At 38.2% G+C, this 25,394-nt stretch overlaps 1 protein-coding gene across 1 annotated transcript in view; it reads left to right on the top strand.

Annotated features, from left to right (window-relative positions):
- The window catches only part of LOC147361911 (ATP-binding cassette sub-family C member 4-like), a 195,923-nt gene extending 171,590 nt beyond the window's left edge, over positions 1-24,333 (top strand). The window contains exons 30-31 of the mRNA XM_086330226.1: positions 8,774-8,908; positions 22,546-24,333. Of these exons, the coding sequence (XP_086186352.1) occupies positions 8,774-8,908; positions 22,546-22,566 (156 nt within the window). The 3' untranslated portion in view covers positions 22,567-24,333. The remainder of the gene's footprint in view (positions 1-8,773; positions 8,909-22,545) is intronic.
- The last annotated feature ends 1,061 nt before the right edge of the window (positions 24,334-25,394 follow it).

Here is a 25,394-nt window from a genome sequence, read left to right on the forward strand (position 1 = left end):
TTCCTCTTTGCTTTCTGCAATTAGGGTGGTATCATCTGCATATCTGAGATTATTGATATTTCTCCCAACAATCTTGATTCTAGCTTGAGCTTCATCCAGCCCAGCATTTCACATGATGTACTCTGCCTATTGGTTAAATAAGCAGGGTGACAATATAAAACCTTGAGGTACTCCTTTCCGAATTTGGAACCAGTTTGTTGTTCCATGTCCAGTTCTGACTGTTGCTTCTTGACCTGCATACAGGTATCTCAGGAGGCAGGTAAGGTATTCTCATTTCTTTAAGAATTTTCCACAGTTTGTTGTGATCCACAGAGTCAAAAGCTTTAGTGTAGTCATTGAAACAGAAGTAGATGTTTTTCTGGAATTCTCTTGCTTTTTCTATGATCTACTGGATATTAGAAATTTGATCTCTGGTTCCTCTGCCTTTTCTAAATCCAGCTTATACATCTGAAATTTCTTGGTTCATGTTCTGTTGAAGCCTAGCTTGGAGGATTTTGGGCATGACCTTGCTGGGTTGTTAAATGAGTGCAATTGTGTGGTAATTTGAACATTCTTTGGAATTGCCCTTCTTTGAAATTGGAATGAAAACTGACCTTTTCCAGTCTGGTGGACACTGCCAAGTTGAGACATGCAAATCAAAACTACAGTGAGATCTCGTACCAGTCAGAATGATGATCATCAAAAAAATCTACAAATAAATGCTAGAGAGGGTGTAGAGAAAAGGGAGTCCTCCTACGTTGTGGGTAGAATGTAAATTTGTGCAGACACTATTGAAAAACTGGAGGGATTTTCCTGGTGGCCCAGTGGTAAAGAATCTGCCTTCCAATGTAGAGGACTTGGGTTCAATCCCTAGTCAGGGAACTAAAGTCCCACCTGCTCGGGCGACTAAGCCCACACACCACAACTACTGAGCTCGTGCATCACAATGAAGATCCCTCATGCCACAGCTTTGACCCAGCACAGCAACAAACAAACAAATGAAGAAAAACTATGAAGGTTCCATAAGAAGCTAAAAACAGCCCCTGTGTGATCCAACAATTCCACTCCTGGGTATATACTCAGAGAAAAACATGGATACCTGCACCCCAGTGATCACTGAAACACTGTTTACAATACTTAAGACATGGAAGCAATTCAAATGTCAATTGACATATGAATGGATAAAGAAGATGTGATACATATATACAATGGAATATTGTGCTGTGCTGTGCTTAGTTGCTCAATGGTATCCGACTCTTTGTGACCTCATGGACGGTAGCCTGCCAATCTCCTCTGTCTGTGGGGATTTTCCAGGCAAGAATACAGCAGTGGATTTTCATGCCCTCCTTCAGGGGATTTTCTCAACCCAGAGATCAAACCCTGGTCTCCCGAATTGCAGCTAGATTCTTTACCATCTGAGCTACCAGAGAAGCCCACAATGGAATATTACTTAGATATAAAAAAAAGAATGAAATAATGCCATTTGCAGCAACATGGATGGACCAGGAGATGATCATATTAAATGAAGTAATTCAGACAGAGAAAAACAAATATCATATGATATCGCTTACATGCAGAATTTAAAAAAAATAAAATAAAAAAGTGATACAAATGAACTTATTTACAAAACAGAAACAAACTCACTAACATTGAGACCAGAGACCAAATTTATGGTTACCCAGGGGAATTGTGCAGGGAGGGATAAATTGAGAGTTTGGGACTGACATGCACATACTGCTCTATTTAAAATAGATGGCCAACAAGGACCTCCTGTGTAGCATAGGAAACTCTGTTCAATGTTCTATGATGACTTGATTGGGAAAAAATTTTGAGAAAGAATGGAAACATGTATATTGATTCACTTTGCTGTAAACCTGAAACTACCACAACATTGTTAATCAACTATACTCCAATGTAATAAAAAAGTAAAAGTAAATATACTCCCATATAAAGTAAAAATTAAAAAAAAAGAAAATGAATCAAATTATTTTGCAATAGGTCCATTTAATTTTTATGTCTAAGACAGCTACCTAGAAAATCTGCAGATGATACACAGGCCTGATAAACACATCTTCATTGAGCTCATGTAACTGACTGACTTACCTCACTTAATGCATTTGTCCTTAACCAGTGGAGAGTGGCAAATGATTTGAGATTAGCATTCCTGGAGAGTTTCTCGGATCAAGGGATTGTTATCACACTAACTTAAATGTGTGGTTTAATTTAGTTCAACCTGGGTTACAGGAAGAATGGGGAAAGAGTGAGAGATTATAGGAACTTTTTCTTATAGATATAAAATGTTAAAAAAATTCAAAATTGTACCTATTTTTCTTTACATAAAATTTAGAGTTGCTTTATGTTTATAGATTTGACTATATGGACCTTTGTCGGCAAAGTGATGTCATGTGTTTTGAAATACCTAGAATCTTTGACAAAACTGGTAAGCACAGAGGCTAAGTTGGTAAAATTCTATTCCTGGCCTTTTTTCAGTCTATATTCCAGTGTAACTCTTGCAGCTCCTGACATGAGCGTTGACCACACTACACTCTGTTCCTGTCAGTGCCCCCACCTCTCTGACTACCCCTTTTTTCTTCGTTTCTAACATTTGACAATAAGTTTCAACATTTTATCTTCAACACTGGCTTGTTTGTCTTTCATTTTCCCCTTCATGCTCCCTCTTGCCCACAATCATCAGGCATGTGGTCCTCCATGTCCACATCCCTAATCCTGTCACCCCTGTATCCCACTGCCTTGGCAGCTTCCCTTGCCAGCTATATCCGTTCCCTCCTTGATCTTATCCTACAGTCTTGCCAAATTATATTATTGGGCAGTCACCCTGTCATACCCTGAATTTAGTTTCCTTTGTTTTTAACTTTTAGTCAGCATGTATTGTGTGCCTGATTCCGTACAATGTCAGAGCCCTGAGATGCAAAGTGAACATGGAAAACCTTATAAACCTGCTCTGGAGGAGATCCCAAGCTAGCGACCAACCCTCTTGGTCCATTTGGTTGCCTGTGTCTGGAATGACCACTGTCTGCCAACCCACCTCCAATTCTGCATGTTCAACGTATTCATTCTTCAAGGCCCAGCTCTCTGTTCTCTGTCCTTCTTGAAGCTTGTCCTCCAAACCTCTGGCCAGAACTCATCTCTTCTGTTACTCAACTCCTCTTCATGAATTTTTTTTTCTTGCATTATAGACACTTATGGATTTTCTTCTCTCTCTCCTTTCAGCATAGGCTTCCTGACATATGTGTTTTCCTCTTCTAGAGCATCTAGCATAGTGCTATCAATGCAGTTAAATATGCAGTAAACGTTTGCTGAATAAATTTAGAAACTAATCAAAATTGACTTAAGTTTTCCTCAAATATGTTTTGACTGTGGGTCATTTCATATTTATTGATCATGAAAGTTAAATAAAACTAGTTTTCTTTCTTTTTTTGTGTGTGAATATATCCCAGGAACACAGTAAATAATTTGTACCTGAGTATAATAAAATTACAGTTGAAAAGTAGACAGGATAAATGTTTATGTTTACATGCATATTTTCTTAAATTATAAACAAAGTTAATATTAGATATTATCCATATGGAAAGATATTTTAGACTATTGAAGATTAAACTTCTCCTGTCTCTTATTTTACTTATGGTAAATAATTTAACAGTGTCTTTTACTTGTAACTCACACGCAGAGGAAGTAATGAAAGTTCAGTCCTAGATTCAAATCCCACTTCTGCCATCTGCTGATTCTACTTCCTTGGCCAAAGTATTTAACTGCACATCAGTTTTCATCTGTGTCTGGCTGTGAACTTCTTGATAGACTGTCTTGCTCATCTTTGAATCTCCCATTCCTAGAACAGTGCTTTGGTGATAGATATTCAGTGCTTACAGGATGGATGAATGGACAGGGAAGATGGAAGGAAAAAAGGAAGGAATAAATGGAAGAGTGGATTGATGGAAATCATGAAGCTTTTTTGTCTACTCTTGAGAGAGGATTATAAAGCATATGAAACAGTAAATCCTCAACTCACAGCTATTTTTATTTTCCATTCTAAATCCAAACACTGCTATTTTAATTATGGGATGCTTTCATGGATCTGACGGTTACTGTAGCCTTTGTTACACTCCATTAATATACGAGGGCATCCCATCTCTCACACCTTGTGAATCTGTCCACTTGAGGCTGTATTCATAATGCAGTTCACTTTAAGATACTGTATTTTGTTTAATGCCTATTAAAAGAGTATTAATGAAGTGTATTGTATTTGCATTTTTAAAGTGTTTAAAAAGTTAAATTTTAAGTTCTTATAAATTATCAAGCATTGCAGCAAACTATCACACTTCTGTCATTCCCCCACCTAAAACTGAAAACTCCCCTTATAAAATATAATGAGTTAGTAATGTCAACAGCAAAAAACAAACAACAAAAAAACGCACAATGTGAGAATTGTAAGTTGTTTCATATGGGGCAAAATGAGGACTATGGCCCAGGATACAGCATTTCAGATTGCTCTGAGAAACTACTCCAAAGAGTAGAGGGTCAGTGTTAGATGTGATTGTGAAGCGGGGTATGTGCAGTCAAGTACACCTCTTGGCAGAGGCTTGTTGCTAATCATGAAGAGCAGATATTGCTGTTAATGATTTTAGTGCTTTTCTAGATATGAGGAGATGCAAGAATTAGGCTAAATATGAGAAGATTGCAAGAATCAGGCTCACCAAAATCTTCTCCTAAAAGTATCTAAGTATCTGAAGGCATATTCTGCCAATTTTTCTCAGGGCACAGTGTCTCATTCTGAGTCTCCACCCTGTACTCCTTTTAGGATGTGTTGAAGGTCAGTGGGTGAAGTGATTTGTGACCTAGTTCTCATAGAAGTGGAAGACAAGTGCCAATTTTTAGTAGGCATTAATACTGAAAAGGCTCAAAGTATTTTGATCAAAATTATCTTTCTACCATTTATATCATTAAGCCTATTGTTTTTTGAGAGCACTAATTTCTTTTTTTTTTTTTTTTGGCTTTGAGTATTTTAGATATTAGCCAATTCTAATAACTACTCATCTCAGTGGCATTTATGTGTTTTAGACAATGTGAGAGAAATTGGAAAATTTACTATTCATTCAAATTTGAATAAAGTAGAAAGTTGGACAAGGACAAAATATTAATAATATTTTCATTAAAATATGTAAAGTCTTTATAGTCAGAGAACTCATTTTCACCAACTCTGAAGTGGTGATTTTTAAAAGTTGTTGCTTTTGCAGAATGTGAAGTTGTTCATTGTATGAAGTAATGAACCTTTTGATCTCAGGCGACTCAGCCTGCAGCAGCTTGAAGAAGGATTTTGGTTCCCTGGACAGAGATTGAAGTCAGGCTGAGGCATAGAAAGCTGGCCTCAAGGGCCAGTAGCCAGTGACAAGGCCTTGGACTTCTGACTTTGTATAAATGAATTCACACAAGCAGATGGACAGTAGTGAAACAAAGGGCTCGGTAGGAGGGAAAATGATAACGTGTAGATAGTCACATGGGCAGGCTCAGAAAAAGAGTGGTACACTCGTGATAGTTAAAATCACTTATATGGGGCATTTTTTCTGGGTTTCCCTTGGCCAATTATCTTGTTTTATCTGACTCTAGTTTATACTTGGTTTATCTCAAGGTCCTCCCATGTGTGTGCATACATCCCTTAGGCAAGATGGATCCTAGAGAAGAGGCTTATGGGTAGGTTGACATCACGAACAGTGGGGTGGTGACACCTCCCTTTTTGACCCCCAAGGAACATTTCTGCACATGTGTAGGTAGGAAGGTCTCCTTAACCTTGAGAATGAGAAAATGTGGCCTGTTTATCTTTTATCTGGCCAGAGCTCAGCTTCTCCTCCCTCCTGCAATATCTTCTTCTTGGAGTATCTGTCCAGAGAGGACAAACTCCAGCTGGGCAGCCTGGGGCCCGTCTGTCTGCTGCCACAATTTTGTACTTATTTACTTAGTCTTTGGCATGAGATAGACCTGTGTTTTAAAATTGTGGGTTTTTTTTTTCTTCAATGTCAAGAGTAGTTATATGTTCTATGTTTAAGTAAAATTGCATATTGAGGGCATCTAAATTGGCATGCCAAATTATAGGACATTTTAATAATTAGGTGGATGTGACAGATTCAATTATTCTTTAGCTCTTTTGAGAAAGATGCCTTTAGCAGTGATGCACAGTAGTTAAAAAAAGGTTACTGGGAAAATGGCCTTTATGAGACTTAATGAACAGTTTCCACTAAATGACATAGGATGGATTAAGTACCTAGATGTGAAACAACCTGTGTCTTGCTTAGTTTCAGGGTATTTTCTTAAGATACATTTGCTCTAGTAGTGGTAGTGGTAGTAGTCACTCAGTCATGCCTGATTCTTTGAAACCACATGGACTGTAGCTCACCAGGTTCCTCTGTCCATGGGATTTCTCCAGGCAAGAATACTGGAGTGGGTTGGTATTCTCTTCTCTGGGGGATCTTCCCAACCCAGGGATGGAACCTGCGTCTTCTACATTGGAAGCATTTTCTTTACTGTCTAAGCTACCAGGAAACCACTTCACATCAAAACTGTTTTCCTGGGTACATCATTTAGGCCAATTGTTTCAGACTCTTCCTTCCTTCTGAAACTATTAAGCAAAGCCACCAACAGGCTGAAAGGCAGAGTTAAGAGCCCCCTCCTCTCCCTTTCAGCATCCAATTAGTGGACATATTAATGAGCAATAAAGTTGCTGAAAGGTAGGCAGTTGGAAAAAGGAAAGAAGCAAGGAAAGATAATTTGTGACAAAAGAGATTTAGAGCCTCAGCAATTCAGACTGGGCTTCCCTGTGTGCTATGCCAGGCTGTGATCACTGGAATTTGGAGCCCAATTTCTTTCTTTCTTCTTTAGTCTTATCCAAAGAGAAAACTGGATTTCTACAGATTTATTCTATGCAAAGCAGCTCTGCTAAAGCTGCCTAAGTAGGAGCTCTTTTTGCCAGCCTTTCACTCTCAGAATAATAAACTACAACCACAGCCAAACTCAAGAAGCATCTTAACCTCTGTGACAAGAGATTCAGTGCTCTTTTCAGTTCAGTTCAGTCCGACTCTTTGCGATACCATGGACTGCAGCACACAGGCCTCCCTGTCCATCACCAACTCCCAGAGTTTACTCAAACTCTTGTCCATTGAGTCAGTGATGCCATTCAAGCATCCCATCCTCTGTCATCCCCTTCTAATTCCACATTCAATCTTTCCCAGCATAAGCATCTTTTCAAATGAGTGAGTTGTTTGCATCAGATGGCCAAAGTTCAGCTTCAGCATCAGTCCTTCCAATGAATATTCAGGGCTTATTCCCTTTAGGTTGAACTGGTTGGATGTCCTTGCAGTCCCAAGGGACTCTCAAAAGTCTCCTCCAATACCACCATTCAAAAGCATTGATTCTTGGGTGCTCAGCTTTCTTTATAGTCCAACTCTCACATCCATACATGACTACTGGGTAAACAATATTTTTGACTAGATGGACCTTTGTTGCAAAGTAATGTCTCTGCTTTTAAATATGTTGTCAAGATTGGCCATAACTTTTCTTCCAAGGAGCAAGTGTCTTTTAATTTCATGGCTGCAGTTACCATCTGCAGTGATTTTGGAGCCCCCCAAAATTAAGTCTGTCACAGTTTCCATTGTTTCCCCATCTATTTGCCATGAAGTGATGGGACCAGATGCTATGATCTTAGTTTTATGAAGTTGGGTTTTAAGCCAACTTTTTCACTCTCCTCATTCACTTTCATCAAGAAGCTCTTTAGGTCTTCACTTACTGCCATAAGGGTGGTGTCATCTGCATATCTGAGATTATTGATATTTCTCCCAGGAATCTTGACAATAGCTTGTGCTTCATCCATCCCAGCATTTCTCATGATGTATACTGCATATAAGTTAAATAAACAGAGGCCTCTCGCCTTCTGAGATGATCCATGCTCTGTCCCTTGAGTGTGTTTCTGCTATAGCCACTCTTGCATTTTGAGATGGCCTGCAGTCTGTCTATAGAATCTGTACGTGTGTGTTCAGTCACTCAGTCATGTCCAACTCTTTGTGACCCCAAGGACTGTGGCCTGCCAGGCTCCTCTGTCCATGGGATTTTCCAGGCAAGAATACTGGAGTGGGTTGTCATTTCCTTCTCCAGGGAAACAAAACATAGTATTAGCTAAATCAGTGAATTCTTTGAAAATGAGGACTCGATAAAATTTAGCTGAAATAGAAGAATCTGTCATGAAAACACTGTAAGAAGGTAGTTTTCCTAAGATTTTGTGATTCTTGCTACAGTAAGGTGAAGAAGAAATCTGTGGACCAATATTCAAGAACATATTCTTAAGGCTTCCATACCATATAAGTACTGAGAGTGAAATTTTTGACTAATAACTGTTTTAGTGGAACACATTCTTATCGAGTATACAATAGAGATACAGTAGAATCTTTATCTCTATAAATAAATCCACTTCTTCACTATCACTTTGTCTCTCACTGAATTCTTTCTGAGCTGAGACATAAAGCACCTGAACTTCAGTACGTCCAGACACTAGGTGAGTGATTCTAATTAAAAGACCATGGGTTCAAGTCCCAATCGGAGTTTGAGCAGTTTCATTAGGATTTTGCCTGGTAAAACAAGGTAATCAAACCATTTACACAGCATAAGGCCTACCACCTAAATAGATTCTCTCCATTTTTCTCCTCCTGTCCCTTTCCAAAATATTGTCTGAGTTACAGTATGTTACTGGGATACATTGCATGCTGCTAATGAGTTTCTTTCTGCTGATTAACAGGTTTTGGATTCAGGGACAGTGAAAGAATACAGTCCACCACATGTTTTGCTGCAAAACAGTAAGAGCCTATTTTACAAGATGGTGCAACAACTGGGTGAGGCTGAGGCCACTGCCCTCACTGAAAGAGCCAAACAGGTGAGGCTGCTGCAGGGAGTTGTAATTGAAGTTTGTCTCCAGGGTTCACACTCCTCACCTGATCTCCAACAGGCATCTGGTAACAAGCACTCAGTGCCCTTATCAATCAGAAGCCTCTGGAGACTAAGCATCATGACTGAGTCTTAATAATACTTTGCAGGTTGAAGACAGGTCTGCTGAGAATCTGCAGCAGTGCTGGGGGTGGGGTCAGAATGTGTGGCGTCATGTGTACATGAGAGAGATTTTGTATTGCAGAGTACAAGTGGTTGAACTCTGGTTTTAGATTCTTAGAGAGCATAGAACACTCTGCAGATCCTTTACATTTCATTCTGACAGGTGCTCAGTACATTTTTTCAAATTTAAATTTATTTTTAATTGGATGATAATTACTTTACAATATTCTGTTGATTTCTGCTGTATATCAACATGAATCAGCCATGGTATGCATATGTCCCCTCTCTCTTGAGTCTCCCTCCCACCACATTCCATCCTGCTAAGTTGTCACAGAGCAGCAGATTTGAGCTCCCTGCATGATACTGCAAATTTCCACTGGCTATGTCTGCATCTCCATTGCTGCTCTGCAGATAGGTTTATCAATACCATCTTTCTAGAGTCCATATATATGCACTAATATATATATATTTTCCTCTTTCTGACTTACTTCACTCTGTTTAATATGTTCTTGGTTCATCCACGTCATTAGAACTGAGTCAAATGCATTCCTTTTTATGGCTGAGTAATATTGTGTATTACTCACACATCATGAGAGTACATCATGAGAAATGCTGGGCTGGAAGAAGCACAAGCTGGAATCAAGATTGCTGGGAGAAATATAAATAACCTCAGATATACAGATGACACCACCCTTATGTCAGAAAGTGAAGAGGAACTAAAAAGCCTCTTGATGAAAGTAAAAGAGGAGAGTGAAAATGTTGGCTTAAAGCTCAACATTCAGAAAACTAAGATCATGGAATCTGGTCCCATCACTTCATGGCAAATAGATGGGAAACAGTGGAAACAGTATCAGACTTTATTTTTTGGGGGATCCAAAATCACTGAAGATGGTGATTGCAGCCATGAAATTAAGACACTTACTCCTTGAAAGTAAAGTTGTGACCAACCTAGACAGCATATTAAAAGCAGAGACATTACTTTGTCAACAAAGTTCCATCTAGTCAAGGCTATGATTTTTCCAGTAGTCATGTATGGATGTGAGAGTTGGACTGTGAAGAAAGCTGAGTGCTGAAGAATTGATGCTTTTGAACTGTGGTGTTGGAGAAGACTCTTGAGAGTCCCTTGGACTGCAAGGACATCCAACCAGTCCATCCTAAAGGACATCAGTCCTGGGTGTTCATTGGAAGGACTGATGTTGAAGTTGAAACTCCAGTACTTTGGCCACCTCATGCGAAGAGTTGACTCATTGGAAAAGACCCTGATGCTGGAAGGGATTGAGGGCAGGAGGTGAAGGGGATGACAGAGGATGAGATGGCTGGATGGCATCACTGACTCGATGCACATGAGTTTGGGTAAACTCCTGGAGTTAGTGATGGACAGGGAGGCCTGGCATGTTGCGGTTCATGGGGTTACAAAGAGTTGACACGACTAAGTGACTGAACTGAACTGAATATTGTGTATATGTACCACAACCCCTGTATTCATTCATCTGTTGATGGACATCTAGGTTGCTTTCATGTCCTAGCTATTGTAAATAGTACTGCAGTGAACACTGGGGTACATGTGTCTTTTTCAATGATGAAACCGTACCTCAGGGTGTATACCCAGTACAGGGATTGTTGGGTCATATGGTAGTTTATTCCTAGTGTTTGAGGAATCTCCATACTGTTCTCCATAGTGGCCATATCAGTTTACATTCCCACCAAGAGTGCAAGAGAGTTCGCTTTGGTTCACACCCTCTCCAGCATTTGTTTGTAGATTTTTTGATGCTGGCCATTCTGAACAGTGTGATGTGATACCTGATTGTACTTTTGATTTGCATTTCTCTAATAATGAGAGATGTTAAGCATCTCTTCATATGTTTATTAGCCATTTGTATGTCTTCTTTGGAGAAGTGTCTGTTTAGGTTTTCTGCCCAATTTTTGATTGGGTAGTTTATTTTTTTGTTATTGAGCTGAATGAGCTGCTTATATATTTTGGAGAATAATCTTTTGTTAGTTGTTTCATTTGCTATTATTTTCTCCCATTCTGAGGGTTGTCTTTTCACCTTGCGTATAGTTTCCTTCACAGTGCAAAAGCTTTTAACTAGGTGCTATTTGTTTACTTTTGCTTTTATTTCCATTACTCGAAGAGGCAGGTCATAGAGGATCTTGTCAAAGAGTGTTTTTCTCTAAGAGTTTTTATAGTTCCTGGCCCTACATTTAGGTCTTTAATCCAATTTGAGTTTCTTTTTAATGTATGGTGTTAGGGAGTGTTCTAATTTCATTCTTTTATACGTATATGTCCAGTTTTCCCAGCACCACATATTGAAGAAACTGTCTTTTCTCCATTGTATGTTCTTGCCTTCTTTGTTAAAGATAAAGTGCCCACAGGTGCCTGGGTTTATCTCTGAGCTTTCCATCCTCTTCCACTGGTCTGCATTTCTGTTTTTGTGCCAGTACTCTGCTATCTGATGACTTTAGTTTTATAGACTGAAGTCAGAAAGGTTGATCCCTCCAGCTCCATTCTTCTTTCTCAAGATTGTTTTGGCTCTCAGTACATTTTCAATGTAAGTGCTATCAAGGAACAGCTAGTTGACAAGTCTAGACAGCATATGGAAAAGCAGAGACATCATTTTGCCCACAAAAGTCCATATAGTCAAAGTGATAGCTTTTCCAATTGCAATGTATGGATGTGAGAGTTAGTCTATAAAGAAGGCTGAGCCCTAAAGAATTAATGCTTTTGAATTGTGGTGCTGGAGAAGACTTTAGAGAGTTCCTTGGCCTGTAAAGAGATTAAACCAGTCAGTCCTAAAAGAGATCAATCCTGAATATTCATTGGAAACACTGAGGTTGAAGCTGAAGCTCCAATAATTTGGCCACCTGATGTGAAGATCCAACTCTTTGGAAAAGACTGATGCTGGGAAAGATTGAATGCAAAAGGAGAAGAGAGGCAGATTACGTGATGGTTAGATAGCATCACCGACACAATGGATTGAGCAAACTCCAGGAGATAGTGGAGGACAGAGGAGCTTGGCATGCTATAGTCCATGGGGTCACAAAGAGTCAGATATAACCTAGCAACTGAACAACAACACACAAATGTAGCTTAACAATAAATATTGTTAAATTAGTTGCAAGATTGTTAGGCCAGGAATCAACAAGCTTTCTAATTCTATGACCTATGCCTCTTTTTACACGATTATTACACTTGACTTGAAACACTTACTGAAAGAACAGATTCCTAATTCTGTGTCTGCTACAAACTAGCATAACATTAATTATGTGTATAAAGCCACTATATCGGAGAAGGCAATGGCACCCCACTCCAGTACTCTTGCCTGGAAAATCCCATGGACGGAGGAGCCTGGTAGGCTGCAGTCCATGGGGTCGCTAAGAGTTGGACACGACTGAGCAACTTCACTTTCACTTTACACTTTCATGCATTGGAGAAGGAAATGGCAACCCACTCCAGTGTTCTTGCCTGGAGAATCCCAGGGACGGGGGAGCCTGGTGGGCTGCCGTCTATGGGATTGCATAGAGTCGGACATGACTGAAGTGACTTAGCAGCAGCAGAGCCACTATATATATAACTTTTGTGGGCAAAGTGATGTCTCTGTTTTTCCATATGCTGTCTAGGTTTGTCATATCTTTCCTTCCAAGGGGCAAGTGTCTTTTAACTTCCTGGGTGTAGTCACTGTCCACAGTGATTTTGGAGCCTAAGAAAATAAAGTCTGTCACTGCTTCCACTTTTACTCTTTCTATTTACAATGAAGTGATGGGACAGGATGCCATGATCTTAGTGTTTTAATGATGAGTGGCAATGTGTATGGTTATGTATATAGGGCCACCTTCCTCTTAAGGGACTTCCTCATCTATTAAATACTGGTGTTGAAGCCAATATCTTATGTTATCTGGACCCATCTAGAATTCAGTAATCTATTTCTCACTACTCAATGTTTGATTATATGTAATGAAAACACATTTTTAAGTTGAGGATTTTGATACATAGTTGGGGATATATCCCTCTGATGTGAAATGCCTAAGGTCAAAAGAACAAAAGGGTTTGTGGGATTTCTGGCTGTTTTGTGACTAGGTTTACAGGGCATCACAAATGCTTGTCATATCTTAGGAGGGAAGCTCTAAATGGGAAACACTATAGTGGATGAAAGTGCTCTGTGAATTTCAGGCATAAACAATATAGGGCTCCAAGTGCAGTTTCCCTACATTTGCATAAAATGTAAGTACTTCCAAAAAGCTCAGAACACAATCTTTGTTGTCCCCAATCTAGGCTTGAAAAAGCCAAATTTGTCAACTCTTCCAACAGTTCTGTGATCATGGACAATTTCCTACCCTCTGAACAGTGGAAAGTACAGATCTTCTTCTAAGGAGAAAGAATAAGAAGAGACATTGACAGGGGGAATATAGGCTATTTTCTATTTATTTTTATGTTTTTAGGCTGTCACCTCAGTTATCACATTTGTACAATGAGACCTCAGTTATCACATTTGTACAGTCGGTTACTATCACCTTACCTTTGCTAGAAAGATTCTACGTGACCTGAATGTTACTCTTTTGAGCACCATCATATACAGTGCTTAGTGCTCTCACACACCTCATCTCTGAGAAAATTCTTTGTATACCTTTAAACACCATCCAGACTATAGAATTAAGGTATTGTGAATTCATGACTTATTCTGGTGACAACTTCCATCTTCCAGAAGATACAGGAAGCATAAGGGGGTAAATGGAACTAATTCTTTTTGTTTGTTTTGGGAGTTGAATCTGAACTTTACTGGGGACACAAATTTAAAGTCAGAGCAGCACATTTGAGGAACAAGTCACTGCATACAATATTAAAGAGTAGAAATGCAATTGTAGAGGCATTTCACACACAGAAAGTAATAAAGCAAAGACTGAGCAAGCAGACAGTATCATCACAGGAAAGGAGATCTCTAGAGTGCTAATAGAGGTTTTGGTAGAGCAAACAGACCAACTCTCTAACTGGACGTAATACTAAACAACAAAGACTTATGGAGAAAATGATATTAGTATCATGTAGGATTTTTCTTCACAGATTAGAAAACAGAGGTGACCTACACTTTTTCCCAGTAGATCTTTCTAGATCCAATGAACAATATTCCACCTTTCTCTCCTCCAACTCTCATATTTCATAGCTTTCCTTCCAAGGAGCAAGCGTCTTTTAATTTCTTGACTGTAGTTATTGTCCACAGTGATTTTGGAACCCAAGAAAATCTGTCACTGCTTCCACTGTTACCCTGTCTATTTGCAATGAAGTGATGGGACAGGATGTGATTATCTTACTGTTTTTAATGTTGAGTGGCAAGCCAGCTTTTCACTCTCCTTTTTCACTCTCATCAAGAGGCTCTTTTAGCTTCTCTCCACTTACTGCCATTAGAATGGTATCATCTGCCTATCTGAGGTTGTTGTTATTTCTCCCGGCATTCTTGATTCCAACTTGTGACTCACCTAACCTGGCATTTCACATGATCTACCCTGCATTTAAGTTACATAAACAAAGACAATATATAGCCTTGATGTACTCCTTTCCCAGTTTTGAACCAGTCCATTTTTCCATACCTGGTTCTAACTGTTTCTTCTGGACCTGTGTACAGTTTTCTCAGGAGGCAGGTAAAGTGGAGTAGTACTTCCATCTCTTAAAAAAAAAAAAAAAAAAGAATTTTCTACAGTTTGTTGTGATCCACACAGTCAAAGGCTTTAGCATAGTCAATGAAGCAGAAATAGATGTTTTACTGGAACTCCCTTGCTTTCTCCATGATCCAACAAATGTTGGCAATTTGATCTCTGGTTCCTCTGCCTTTTCTAAACCCATCTTGTATGTCTGTAAGTTCTTGGTTCATGTACTGTAGAAGCCTAGCTTAAAGGATTTTGAACATAACCTTGCTAGCATGGGAAATGAGCACAACTGTGCAGTAATTTGAACATTCTTTGGCATTGCTCTTCTTTGGGATTAGAATGAAAATTGACCTGTCCCAGTCCTGTGGCAGCTGCTGTTTTCCAAATTTGCCCTATTGAGTGCAATACTTTAGCAGCAGTATCTTTTAAGATTTTAAATAGCTCAGCTGGAATTCCATCACCTTCTCTGATTTTGGTCATAGTAATGCTTCCTGAAACCCACTGACTTCACACTCCAGGATATCCAGTTCTAGGTGTGTGACAACACCATTGTGATTATCTGGATTGTTAAGACCTTTCTTGTATAGTTCTTCTGTGTATTCTTGTCACTTCTTAATCTCTTCTGCTTCTGTTAGGTCCTTGAGTTTTCTGTCCTTTATCATGCCCATCCTTGCATGAAATGTTTCCTTCATAGCTCCAATTTTCTTGAAAGAGATCTCTAGTCTTTCCCATTCTATTCTTTTCCTCCCTTTCTTTGCATTGTTCATTTAAGAAGACCTTCTTTTCTCTCCTTGTTATTCTGTGGAAACTCTGCATTCAGTTGGGTATATCTTTCCCTCTCTCCTTTGCCTTTTGCTTCTCTTCATTCCTGGGCTATTTGTGAAGCCTCCTCAAACAACCACTTTGCCTTCTTGCATTTCTTTTTCTTTGGGATGGTTTTGGTCACTGCCTCCCATACACTGTTACAGACCTCCATTCATAGTTCTTCAGTTGCTCTGCCTACCAGATCTTATCCTTTGAATCTATTCATCACCTCCACTGTATAATTATAAGAGATTTGATTTAGGTCATAGCTGAATTGCCTAGTGATTTTCTCTATTCCTTTCTATTTAAGTTTGAATTTTGCAATAAGCAGCTGATGACCTGAGTCACAGTCAGCTCCAGTTCTTGTTTTGCTGACAGTGTAGAGTTTCTCCATCTTTGGCTGTAAAGAACATAATCATCTGATTTCAATTTTGACCAGCTGGTGATGTCCATGTGCACAGTCATCTACTGGGGTGTTGGAAAAGGTTGTTTGCTATGACCAATATGTTCTCTTGGCAAAACTTTGTTAGCCTTTGTCCTGCTTCATTTTGTACTCCAAGGCCAAACTTGACTATTACTTTAGGTATCTCTTGACTTCCTATCTTTGCATTCCAATCCCCTATGATGAAAAGAATATCTCTTTTTTTTTTTTTTAAATGTTAGTTCTAGGTCTTGTAGGTCTTCATAGAACCAGTCAGCTTCAGCTTCTTTGGCATCAGTGGTTGGGTCACAGACTTGGATTACATGTTGAATGGTTTGCTTTGGAAATGAACCAAGCTCATTGTTATTTTTGAAATTGCACCCAAGTATTACATTTTGGACTCTTTTGTTGACCACGAGGGCTACTACATTTCTTTTAAGGGAGCTTTGTCCACAGTTGTAGATATAATGGTCATCTGAGTTAGATTCACCCATTCTTTTCCAGTTTAGTTCACTGACTTCTAAAATGTTGATGTTAACTCTTGCCATCTCCTGTTTGACCACTTTGAATTTACCTTGATTTTTGGACCTAACATGCCAGGTTCCTAAGCAATATTGTTCTTTATAGTATCAAACTTCACTTTGCCCAGCAGATGCATCCACTACTGAGCATCGTTTCCACTTTGGCCCAGCTCTTCATTCATCCTGGAGCTATTAGCAACTGTCTTCCCGTCTTCCCCAGTAGCTTATTGGACAGCTTCCAACCTGAGGGGCTCATCTTCTGGTGTTATACTTTTTGCCTTTTCATACTGTTCATGGGGTTCTCCAGGCAAGAATACTGGAATGGGTTGCCATTTCCTTCTCCAGGAAATATACACAAACTACATTTGTGTGTTATTGTTGTTCAGTCAGTCAGTCATGTCCGACTATTTGTGTAGTTCTTTGTAGTTTATTTTACATAGTTCTTACATGTATGATTTCACTTTATTCTCATGATGGTCTTTTATTTTTAATCCCACATCATGGATGAGGTGATTGGGTCAAGGGTTCACTGAAAGTCAGAGAGCTGGTCCAGGGAGTACATTATTTGTGTATTTTATAGATCCTATACTACTTTATTCAGAGAAGGCAATGGCACCCCACTCCAGTACTCTTGCCTGGAAAATCCCATGGATGGAGAAGCCTGGTAGGCTGCATTCCATGGGGTCACTACAAGTTGGACAAGACTGAGCGACTTCACTTTCACTTTTCACTTTCATGCATTGGAGGAGAAAATGGCAACCCACTCCAGAATTCTTGTCTGGAGAATCCCAGGGACAGGGGAGCCTGGTGGGCTGCCGTCTATGGGGTCGCACAGAGTCGGACATGACTGAAGCGACTTAGCAGCAGCAGCAGCATACTACTTTATTATTATTTTTATTCCCTTCTGCTTTCCTTTGGATTAAGTGATTTTTTTTCTAGATCATATATTAATATTTGCAGGGCATCACTTCAAGCTAGATGAGATTCTCTTTATTTAGTACAGAAGCTTCTTAGAACCAAAAGAGAGAGAGAGAGACAGAGAGGATAAGCAAGCTAGGGAGAAATTTAGAATGAATATTCCCTAGCCTGCAGAGATGGGTGGTTACAATGATGCTTGCATTTCAGAATTTCTCTTCTCCAAGGTCCTTGACAGTATATATTCTTCACACAAACACAGTGGTTTTTTATGATACCTCATTGAAATAACTTAAAATTCACCAGTTAATTGGAGAACTGCTCACTCATGATAGCTGATATCTGTTTCCCTTATGTAGTCTCTGTTTGTCTTGCCACAGCTGATTGTATCCTGTTGTCTAAGGCAGCCTGTTGAGATCTTTTTGTCTTTTGAAGTTTCAAATGACTCGTGATTTCATCAAGGATTACCCTTATTTTTTATCTACCAATATCCTTGCTGTTTAGGGTGATTTCTGAGAGGATAAGGGGAGACAAAATTCACTACTCAATTAATCAAAAAGAAGAAAACTTAACTCTCTAGTACTCTTTAACTTTGATAATATACCTGCCAATATGTACACAAAGTTGCATACATATTAAGTTGCTTCAGTTGTGTCCAACTCTTTGTGATGCCATGGACTATAATCGGCCAGGCTCCTCTGTCTATGGGATTTTCCAGGCAAGACTACTGGAGTGGATTGCCATTTCCTTCTACAGGGGAATTTTCCAGACTCAAGGATTGAACCCACATCTCCTGAGGCTCCTGCATTGGCAGGCAGATTCTTTATCATTAGTGCTACCTGGGAAGACTGTACACAAAGTTAGACTTGTTTTAAAAATGAGAAATTTAACCTAGAGTTATGGAAGCAAAAGTAAAAAAGTGGGACCTAAGCAACTTAAAAACTTTTACAGAGCAAAGGAAACCATAAACAGAGTGAAAAGACAATCTATGGAGGAGAAAATAGTTGTAAACTATGAAACTGACAACAGCTTAATTTCTAAAATATATGAAAAATTCTTACAACTCATAAACAACAACAACAACAAAAAACAAACAAAAAAAACATACAACTCAATAGAAAAATGGGCATAAGAACTAAGCAGACATTTCTTCAGAGAAGATGTACAGATGGCCAACAGCCACATGAAAAGATGCTCAACATCATAAATGATTAAGGAAATCCAGTTCAAAACTATAATGAGGTATCACCTCACACTGGTCGGAATGGACATCATTTAGAAGTCTACAAATAATAAATGATGAAGAGGATATGGAAAAAAAGGTACTTCCTTATATTTTTGATGTGATTACAGATTGGTGCAGTCACAGTATGGAATTGCAGAGCAGTATGGAAATTCCAGATTGCAGAGCAGTCTGGAAATTCCTCAAAAAAACTAAAAATAGAGTTGCCATGTTATCCAGCAATCCCACTCCTGGGAATATCCCAGACAAAAATATAATTCAAAAAGATACATGCATCCTTGTGTTCATAGCAGCAGTACTAAGAACAGCCAAGATGTGAAAGCAACCTAAATGCCTGCTGGCAGATGAACGGGTGAAGAAGATACAGTATTACAGTATGTGTATATACATATACATACATCTTCTTTATCTATTCATTCATCTAGGTTTGTGATACATACATATATAGACACATACATATACGGTATATACACATACAATGGAATATTATTCAGCCATGAAAGAGAATGAAATAATGCCATTTGCAGTAACATGGATGGACCTAGAGATTATCATACTGTGTAAAGCAGAGAAAGACAAAAATCATATAGCACTTATATGTGGAATTAATTTTTTTAAAAATGAACTTATTTATAAAACTCACAGAAATAGAAAACAAACTTAAGGTTAATAAAAGGGAAAGGAGAGGGAGGGATAAATTAGAAGTTTAGGATTATCAGATACATACTTTCACATATAAAATAGACAATGACCTACTGTATAACATCAGGAACTATATTCAATATATTGTAATGACCTACAATGGAAAACAATCTGAAAAAGAATGTGTGTTTATAACTGAATCACTTTGCTGTACACTAGAAACTAAAACACTGTAAATCAGCTATATATTTCAATGAAATAATTATTTAGCCAATTAATTAAAAGGAGAGGAGTTTGAGGATTATTGGGATTGAACTAGGGCCATGTAGCTCAGTAAGAATGAATGATCAGAGTCTTGAGCCATAATTCTCTATATATTGAACCACTGATTCAGTATATTCAATATATTGATTCCTTTATCCATGCAGGAAAGCTTTTATTGCTCTATTACTTTTAGTGATATCTAATTCCATGATAGTAGCTTTGTTTACAAGCTGGAGTATAAATACTAAATTTCAACCTATACTGGAGGAACTATAATGAGCCAAACCCAAGAGAAGAACCGAAAATGACTCAAGAAACCTAATATTGGGCCTTTTGCTCTGCTTGCCTTGAATTTGAACTTTTTTGACATCATCTTTTTTAATCTTCACAACCATGCTGAGCTGGCAGTATTATCCTTTAGATGGAGAAACTGAAGTAGGAGAACCTAAATGACTTCTTAAAGTCCCAGGTTAGAAAGTGTTAGTAATTTTTTACCATATTAAGTGAATTAATTGTATCTTAACTTCTACTCTGGGCTTATGTAAAGATAAAATCAAATGATTAACAAAAGGGCTTCCCAGATGTTTTGCTTTCATCCCATAAATCATGTGATATTGCTACTTTCTGTGGACTAAGGGGCCATATCTCTGAGCAGCATTGTAATCACAGCCAACACTTAGCTCAGCCTGTTTTCAACCTGCAGTTTGTAGCCATTTCTTAGTTCCTATGAGGTAGGTCACTGTCTTGTTTGACCAATGAAGAAGCTGGTGCAGAGTGAGCTTAAGTGATCTTTCCAGGGTCAGCAGTGGTCCAGGAGAGAGAGGTGAGACTGGGCTTCTCCATCCCAGGCTCAGCAGAGACCATGGGGTCTCTGTTAACAAGTGTTCAGTCACCTCAACTCCCTTCATAACATGCTCTTGAAAAAGATGCCTTCTCTCACTCCTGCTGTCAGTAGAGTGTGGTCTACACCAGGACAACAGATGGGAGAGAGGAAGGTCAAATCAAGGATTTTATACATGGGAAGCTTGTTTTCATTATTTAGTTTCAAGTATTTTAGACCATGACATTTTTTAAAATAAAAAAATTATGTTGAGAAGGGCTATAGGGAAAGGAGCCAGCTAATTTTGGGAGGACTGTCAACTGGGAGAAAATGAATTATATTTCCACGTGTGTGTGTTTTTTTTCTTCATGTGTTCTTTTGGCTGTTTTTAGTTTCACAAAGAGTACATAAATATATAACCACACACACATGGCTAGCTTAAAAAAATGGAGGAGAGAGATGATATGCAATTAGCCCCCAAAAGCCTGACTTTTAAATCCTTGCATTTTGAATCAAAATAGTCTCAGATTTCACCCAGTGGAATCCAGGTATTTTTGGAGAATTTTATTTTTCTCCTTAAGTGGTCTTTTAATATATAGACCACTTAAGGGGTCTATATATAGTGGTCTTTTAGTATATAATTTCATATGCAGTGCTGTTTTGAGGGTAGCAAGTATGCAAGCAAGAAGAGGAAAAGAAAGTATACCTAATATGAAGGTAGGGGTCTCAGAACTTTTGTATTCACATATGAAGTCCATTATCTCTCATGATAACGTTGTTAACAACATCCACAAATGAACTTGGAGTCATCTTTTGTAAAATAGATCTGGAATCATATGACAAGAATGAATCTCACATAGATAGTACATTTTCTGCTTTAAAGACAAAGACATTCTTCTTTGGGGAAAAAATTACTTTTGAAGTCTTTTCTTCACCCAGACACTTTTAGAGATAAGAGCTCACAAGTCTTGACATTATTTCATTTTGTTATATGCATCTGTCAAGAAACTGAGATAGGATACAGCTACTCAAAAGTGATGGTTGTGAAACAGTGAAACTTGACAGCATTTCATTTCCTTTGTGTTCTGACTATACATTCATCAGAAAGCCTGTCTCTTTCAGTTCAGCTAGAAATTGGTAGAATTCAAAAAATCAAGCTGGCAAAGAACTGTCCTATTTTGGGTATCATCTTACATTTTAGAGAAGTTGCTTGGTTGAGTCATTGTTAAAGCTTTAGATTCTTCTTTCATTCTTGGGACCAATTATTCACAGATCACATTTCTATAGGCCCTCTAATAGCTTTTGCCACACAAATTAAATGCCAGGATATTTCATATACGTGTATGAAATACATTTCATATATATATATGTCAATATATTTCATATATATATCAGTATATTTCATATATCAGAGAAGGCAATGGCGACCCACTCCAGTACTCTTACCTGGAAAATCCCATGGACTGAGGAGCCTGGTAGGTTGCAGTCCATGGGGTCGCTGAGTCGGACACAACTGAGCGACTTCTCTTTCACTTTTCACTTTCATGCACTGGAGAAAGAAATGGCAACTCACTCCAGTGTTCTTGCCTGGAGAATCCCAGGGACGGGGGAGCCTGGTGGGCTGTCGTCTATGGGGTCGCATAGAATCAGACACAACTGAAGCGACTCAGCAGCAGCAGCATATTTCATATATATATATATATATCTCCAGCTTTTCAATGTTTGTCAATCAGAATTTATAAAATACAGGGATTACAACTGGATACTAACATCCAGATTTATTGAGCTCATTTTATGTGTGAAAATGAGAAACCCTCGTGCAGACGCTGGATTTCCTAGCCTCTTTGTCACTCTGTTTTTAATTTATCTCCAGGTTTTGAGTCAGTAAAATGATTTTGCTTTTTAATTTACTATAGTAACAAAGCATATCTGTGAATTAGAATGATCAGAACTCTAGTGAATCTACAGGTTATTTAGCATTAAGCCCAGCCTCACTGAGGATTCTAATGGGACTACTTCCTCCATAGAATAAGCACATCCCTGGTTTTTAAAATTGTGCCTCCAGTAGCTATGTGATTGTTTAATATGAAGATGTGGACATCTTCCACATGTATTCCAAATGTGTTGCCTTAGAAAGGAGGACTTTAAAATGCTTTAAACATTTTTTTTTTTTTAATTTGTTCTTTTTCCCCTTCAGGCACACACCAAAAAGAAATAACCAGATGTTACTCACAGTGGCCGTGTGGTTATGAATGCTTCCAATGGACAGCCCTCAGCCTTAATGATTGTTGAGTCAGCGCTGTGAATCTACCATGATGTCAAGTCTATTCCAAAGGTGTTTTTCCAATAGTTTTTGCACTGCAGAATCTATATTATACTTATTTTTACACTAGTCTCAAATATTTACACAAAGATGTTAGTTCATTTGGACTTCTTTTCTCCAATTTTACCCAATAGTTTCAAGTTCTAACAAAATGATTTATTATTTTTATTTATATATTATACAGTTTTTTCTTATCCAAATCAGAGGTGAAATCCACCAGTGAAAGCTGTCTACCAGGTTTAGTGCCTTGAGAGACTCCAGAACCAAAACTCATTTTATGAGGTATAAAGAAAGTTGTCACAGATGTGTTTTACTGTTCCTAAAATTACATATTACTTTCCAATTTTATCAGGGGTTCTATTTACTTGAAGACCATGTGAAGTCACCATTTGTTTTACCACTTTCTTTAACAGTGCTATGATCCATTATTGCACACAAATATCTCTGATTAAAATAGAGATATACAAAAGAGAAAACAAAATCATATACTTTATGTGAGATAGGAAAGACAGGTATCCTCTGCCCAAATTTAAAAGACACTTGGTTTAAAATATGTAAAGATAATATTTGATTATATGTTTTAAAACAGAAGGAAGAGAAAATATGCTTTCTCAAAATAGGAGCCCTTCTAGGTGATCACTGTCTTCTAGATGGAGAATTGTATTGTATTCTGTATTTTATACTTTTTAAATTTATAACATAAAATTTTCTGTGATAACCATTTTAACATAAAATTCACTGCATTAGCCACATTCACAGTGTCATGAAACCCTCACCATCCAGTTTATTTTTAGTGATTATTTTAAACCACTCAGTGTTAGACCACTATTTTTTCTACAGTCATTTTTGGTAAGTTTCATTCTTTATGAATTAATCTATTTCATGTGAGTTTTCAGCTTGATTGGCTTAAAATTATTCATAAAATCTTATATGTTTAATATCTAAGTAGCTATAATTGGGTTCTATTTTGCTTTTTAATTTTCTTTGAGCCTTGTTTTCTTTCTTGAATAATCTTGCTTGATTTTTTCCTATTAATTTTCAAAGAATCAAATTCTGTTCTTAATTGATGCTTTCTGATTTTATGTTTTCTAGCTTATCATATTCTTCCATTTCTTCAGCTTTTCTTCATTTGAGTTTTTTTCTCTAAATTCTTCAATTGGAAACATATTAATTTTTAAACTTTTTTTCCCCTATGCAAATACATAAAACCTACTTTTTTATTCCACCTAAAGGCCCACTTTAGCTGTAGCCTACAAGTTTTGGTACTGAGCACTCATCAATAATCATAGTGTTATGTATTTTCTAATTATTAATTTGATTCATTATTATATATTTCACTCATGAGTTATTTATCAGTGTAATGTTCTCTAAACTCCAAATACTAATAGCTATTTTTCTCTTATATTCGCCATGTAAATTGCTAACAGTCAACCTGTATTAGCTCATAAAAATAGTAGTTTCTTATGATTCAATGTAATAGTTTTCTTTTGATATTAATATATAACAACTTCATTTTGGTCAGAGAACATTAGAGTGAGGGTTTTTAAAGCAAAGGTTTAAAATATTGACACACAAAGTCCTTGTTTCCACCATTTTTGTTTTCTATTTGTGGGATTTTAAAATGTTATGTGCATAACCAGAAATTTTCAAATAAAAATCCTTCTCAAATTCTGGAATGTTTTTGATGTATGTTACAGATTGGTTCTTTGGGATATAGACTCAGATGGAGTTTAGTGTTGTGATGTTTATTAGGGGTGTTGTTGGAATTAGCATTCGTGGAATTAAGAGTGAAGAAACTGGACAGAGCAGAGGGAAAGAACCAAGCTGGATCATGGGCCAGATGACCTTAGCTGACCCTTGAGGGCTCTGGAGTGAAGATGGCCCTTCAGGGTTGTCCTGACATGTCCACTGGCCAGGCCTTTATGCCTCCACCTGGATGGGTCATTGCACACAGGCTGCCCCCTAGAAGCTCTGGAGGCTGAAGATTGCCCACTGGCAGCACTTCCAACAACTAGGGGGAGAGTCCTTGAAGGGAGGTCAGGACAGCACATCTCCAGGTCTTCATGGCCTGTGTCACAGCTCCAGAGGTAGGTGATAAGGATGTACTGTGGGCGAAACTCTTGGTGACTGATGTGCAAGTCAGAATGATGACTTGGTGATTCTCCTCAGTGCTCTGTGGTGTGAAAAAGAGCAGGAGCCCCATGTAGGGGAGATACTTCATTCTCTAGGATCAAACCAGTTGTTATTTCTCTGGAAAGATCAGTCCTCATCCTAGGTAACTCATATTTCTCTAATACTCTCTCATAGGTGGTCTGTCTTCTTAGTAAATCATGAGCTTCTTAAGACTTGGAACTGGATCCTATTCACTTTTTAGTTACATCCTCCAGCATGGTGTCTGTCACATAAGAGGTGCTCAGTAAATGTTTTCTGAATGAATGATGACAAAGAAGAAACCTTCTTTCTAAACATTATAATTCTGAAATGTTAAGAGGTAGCCTAGGATAACACAAAACCCTGCTTTTGGAGTCAGTCACATTGATCTGCATGGCAGTTCTTTCTCTGCCACGTACTAGAAATGTGAGTGCCCAAAGAATGCACTGTCCAGAATGGGATACTTGAGAGTGAAAGGAAAGCAATAACCAGCAAGATGCCAGAACAATACACTGGTATTGTCCTTGACAAAATGGGCTACGGTCCCCTTAGTTACTTGCCTTTGTGTCTCA

This window comes from Bos grunniens, chromosome 12 (genome assembly GCF_055505025.1).
Source record: "Bos grunniens cultivar Pamir isolate PY7600 chromosome 12, Bosgru_T2T1.0, whole genome shotgun sequence".
Classification (NCBI taxonomy): domain Eukaryota; kingdom Metazoa; phylum Chordata; class Mammalia; order Artiodactyla; family Bovidae; genus Bos; species Bos grunniens.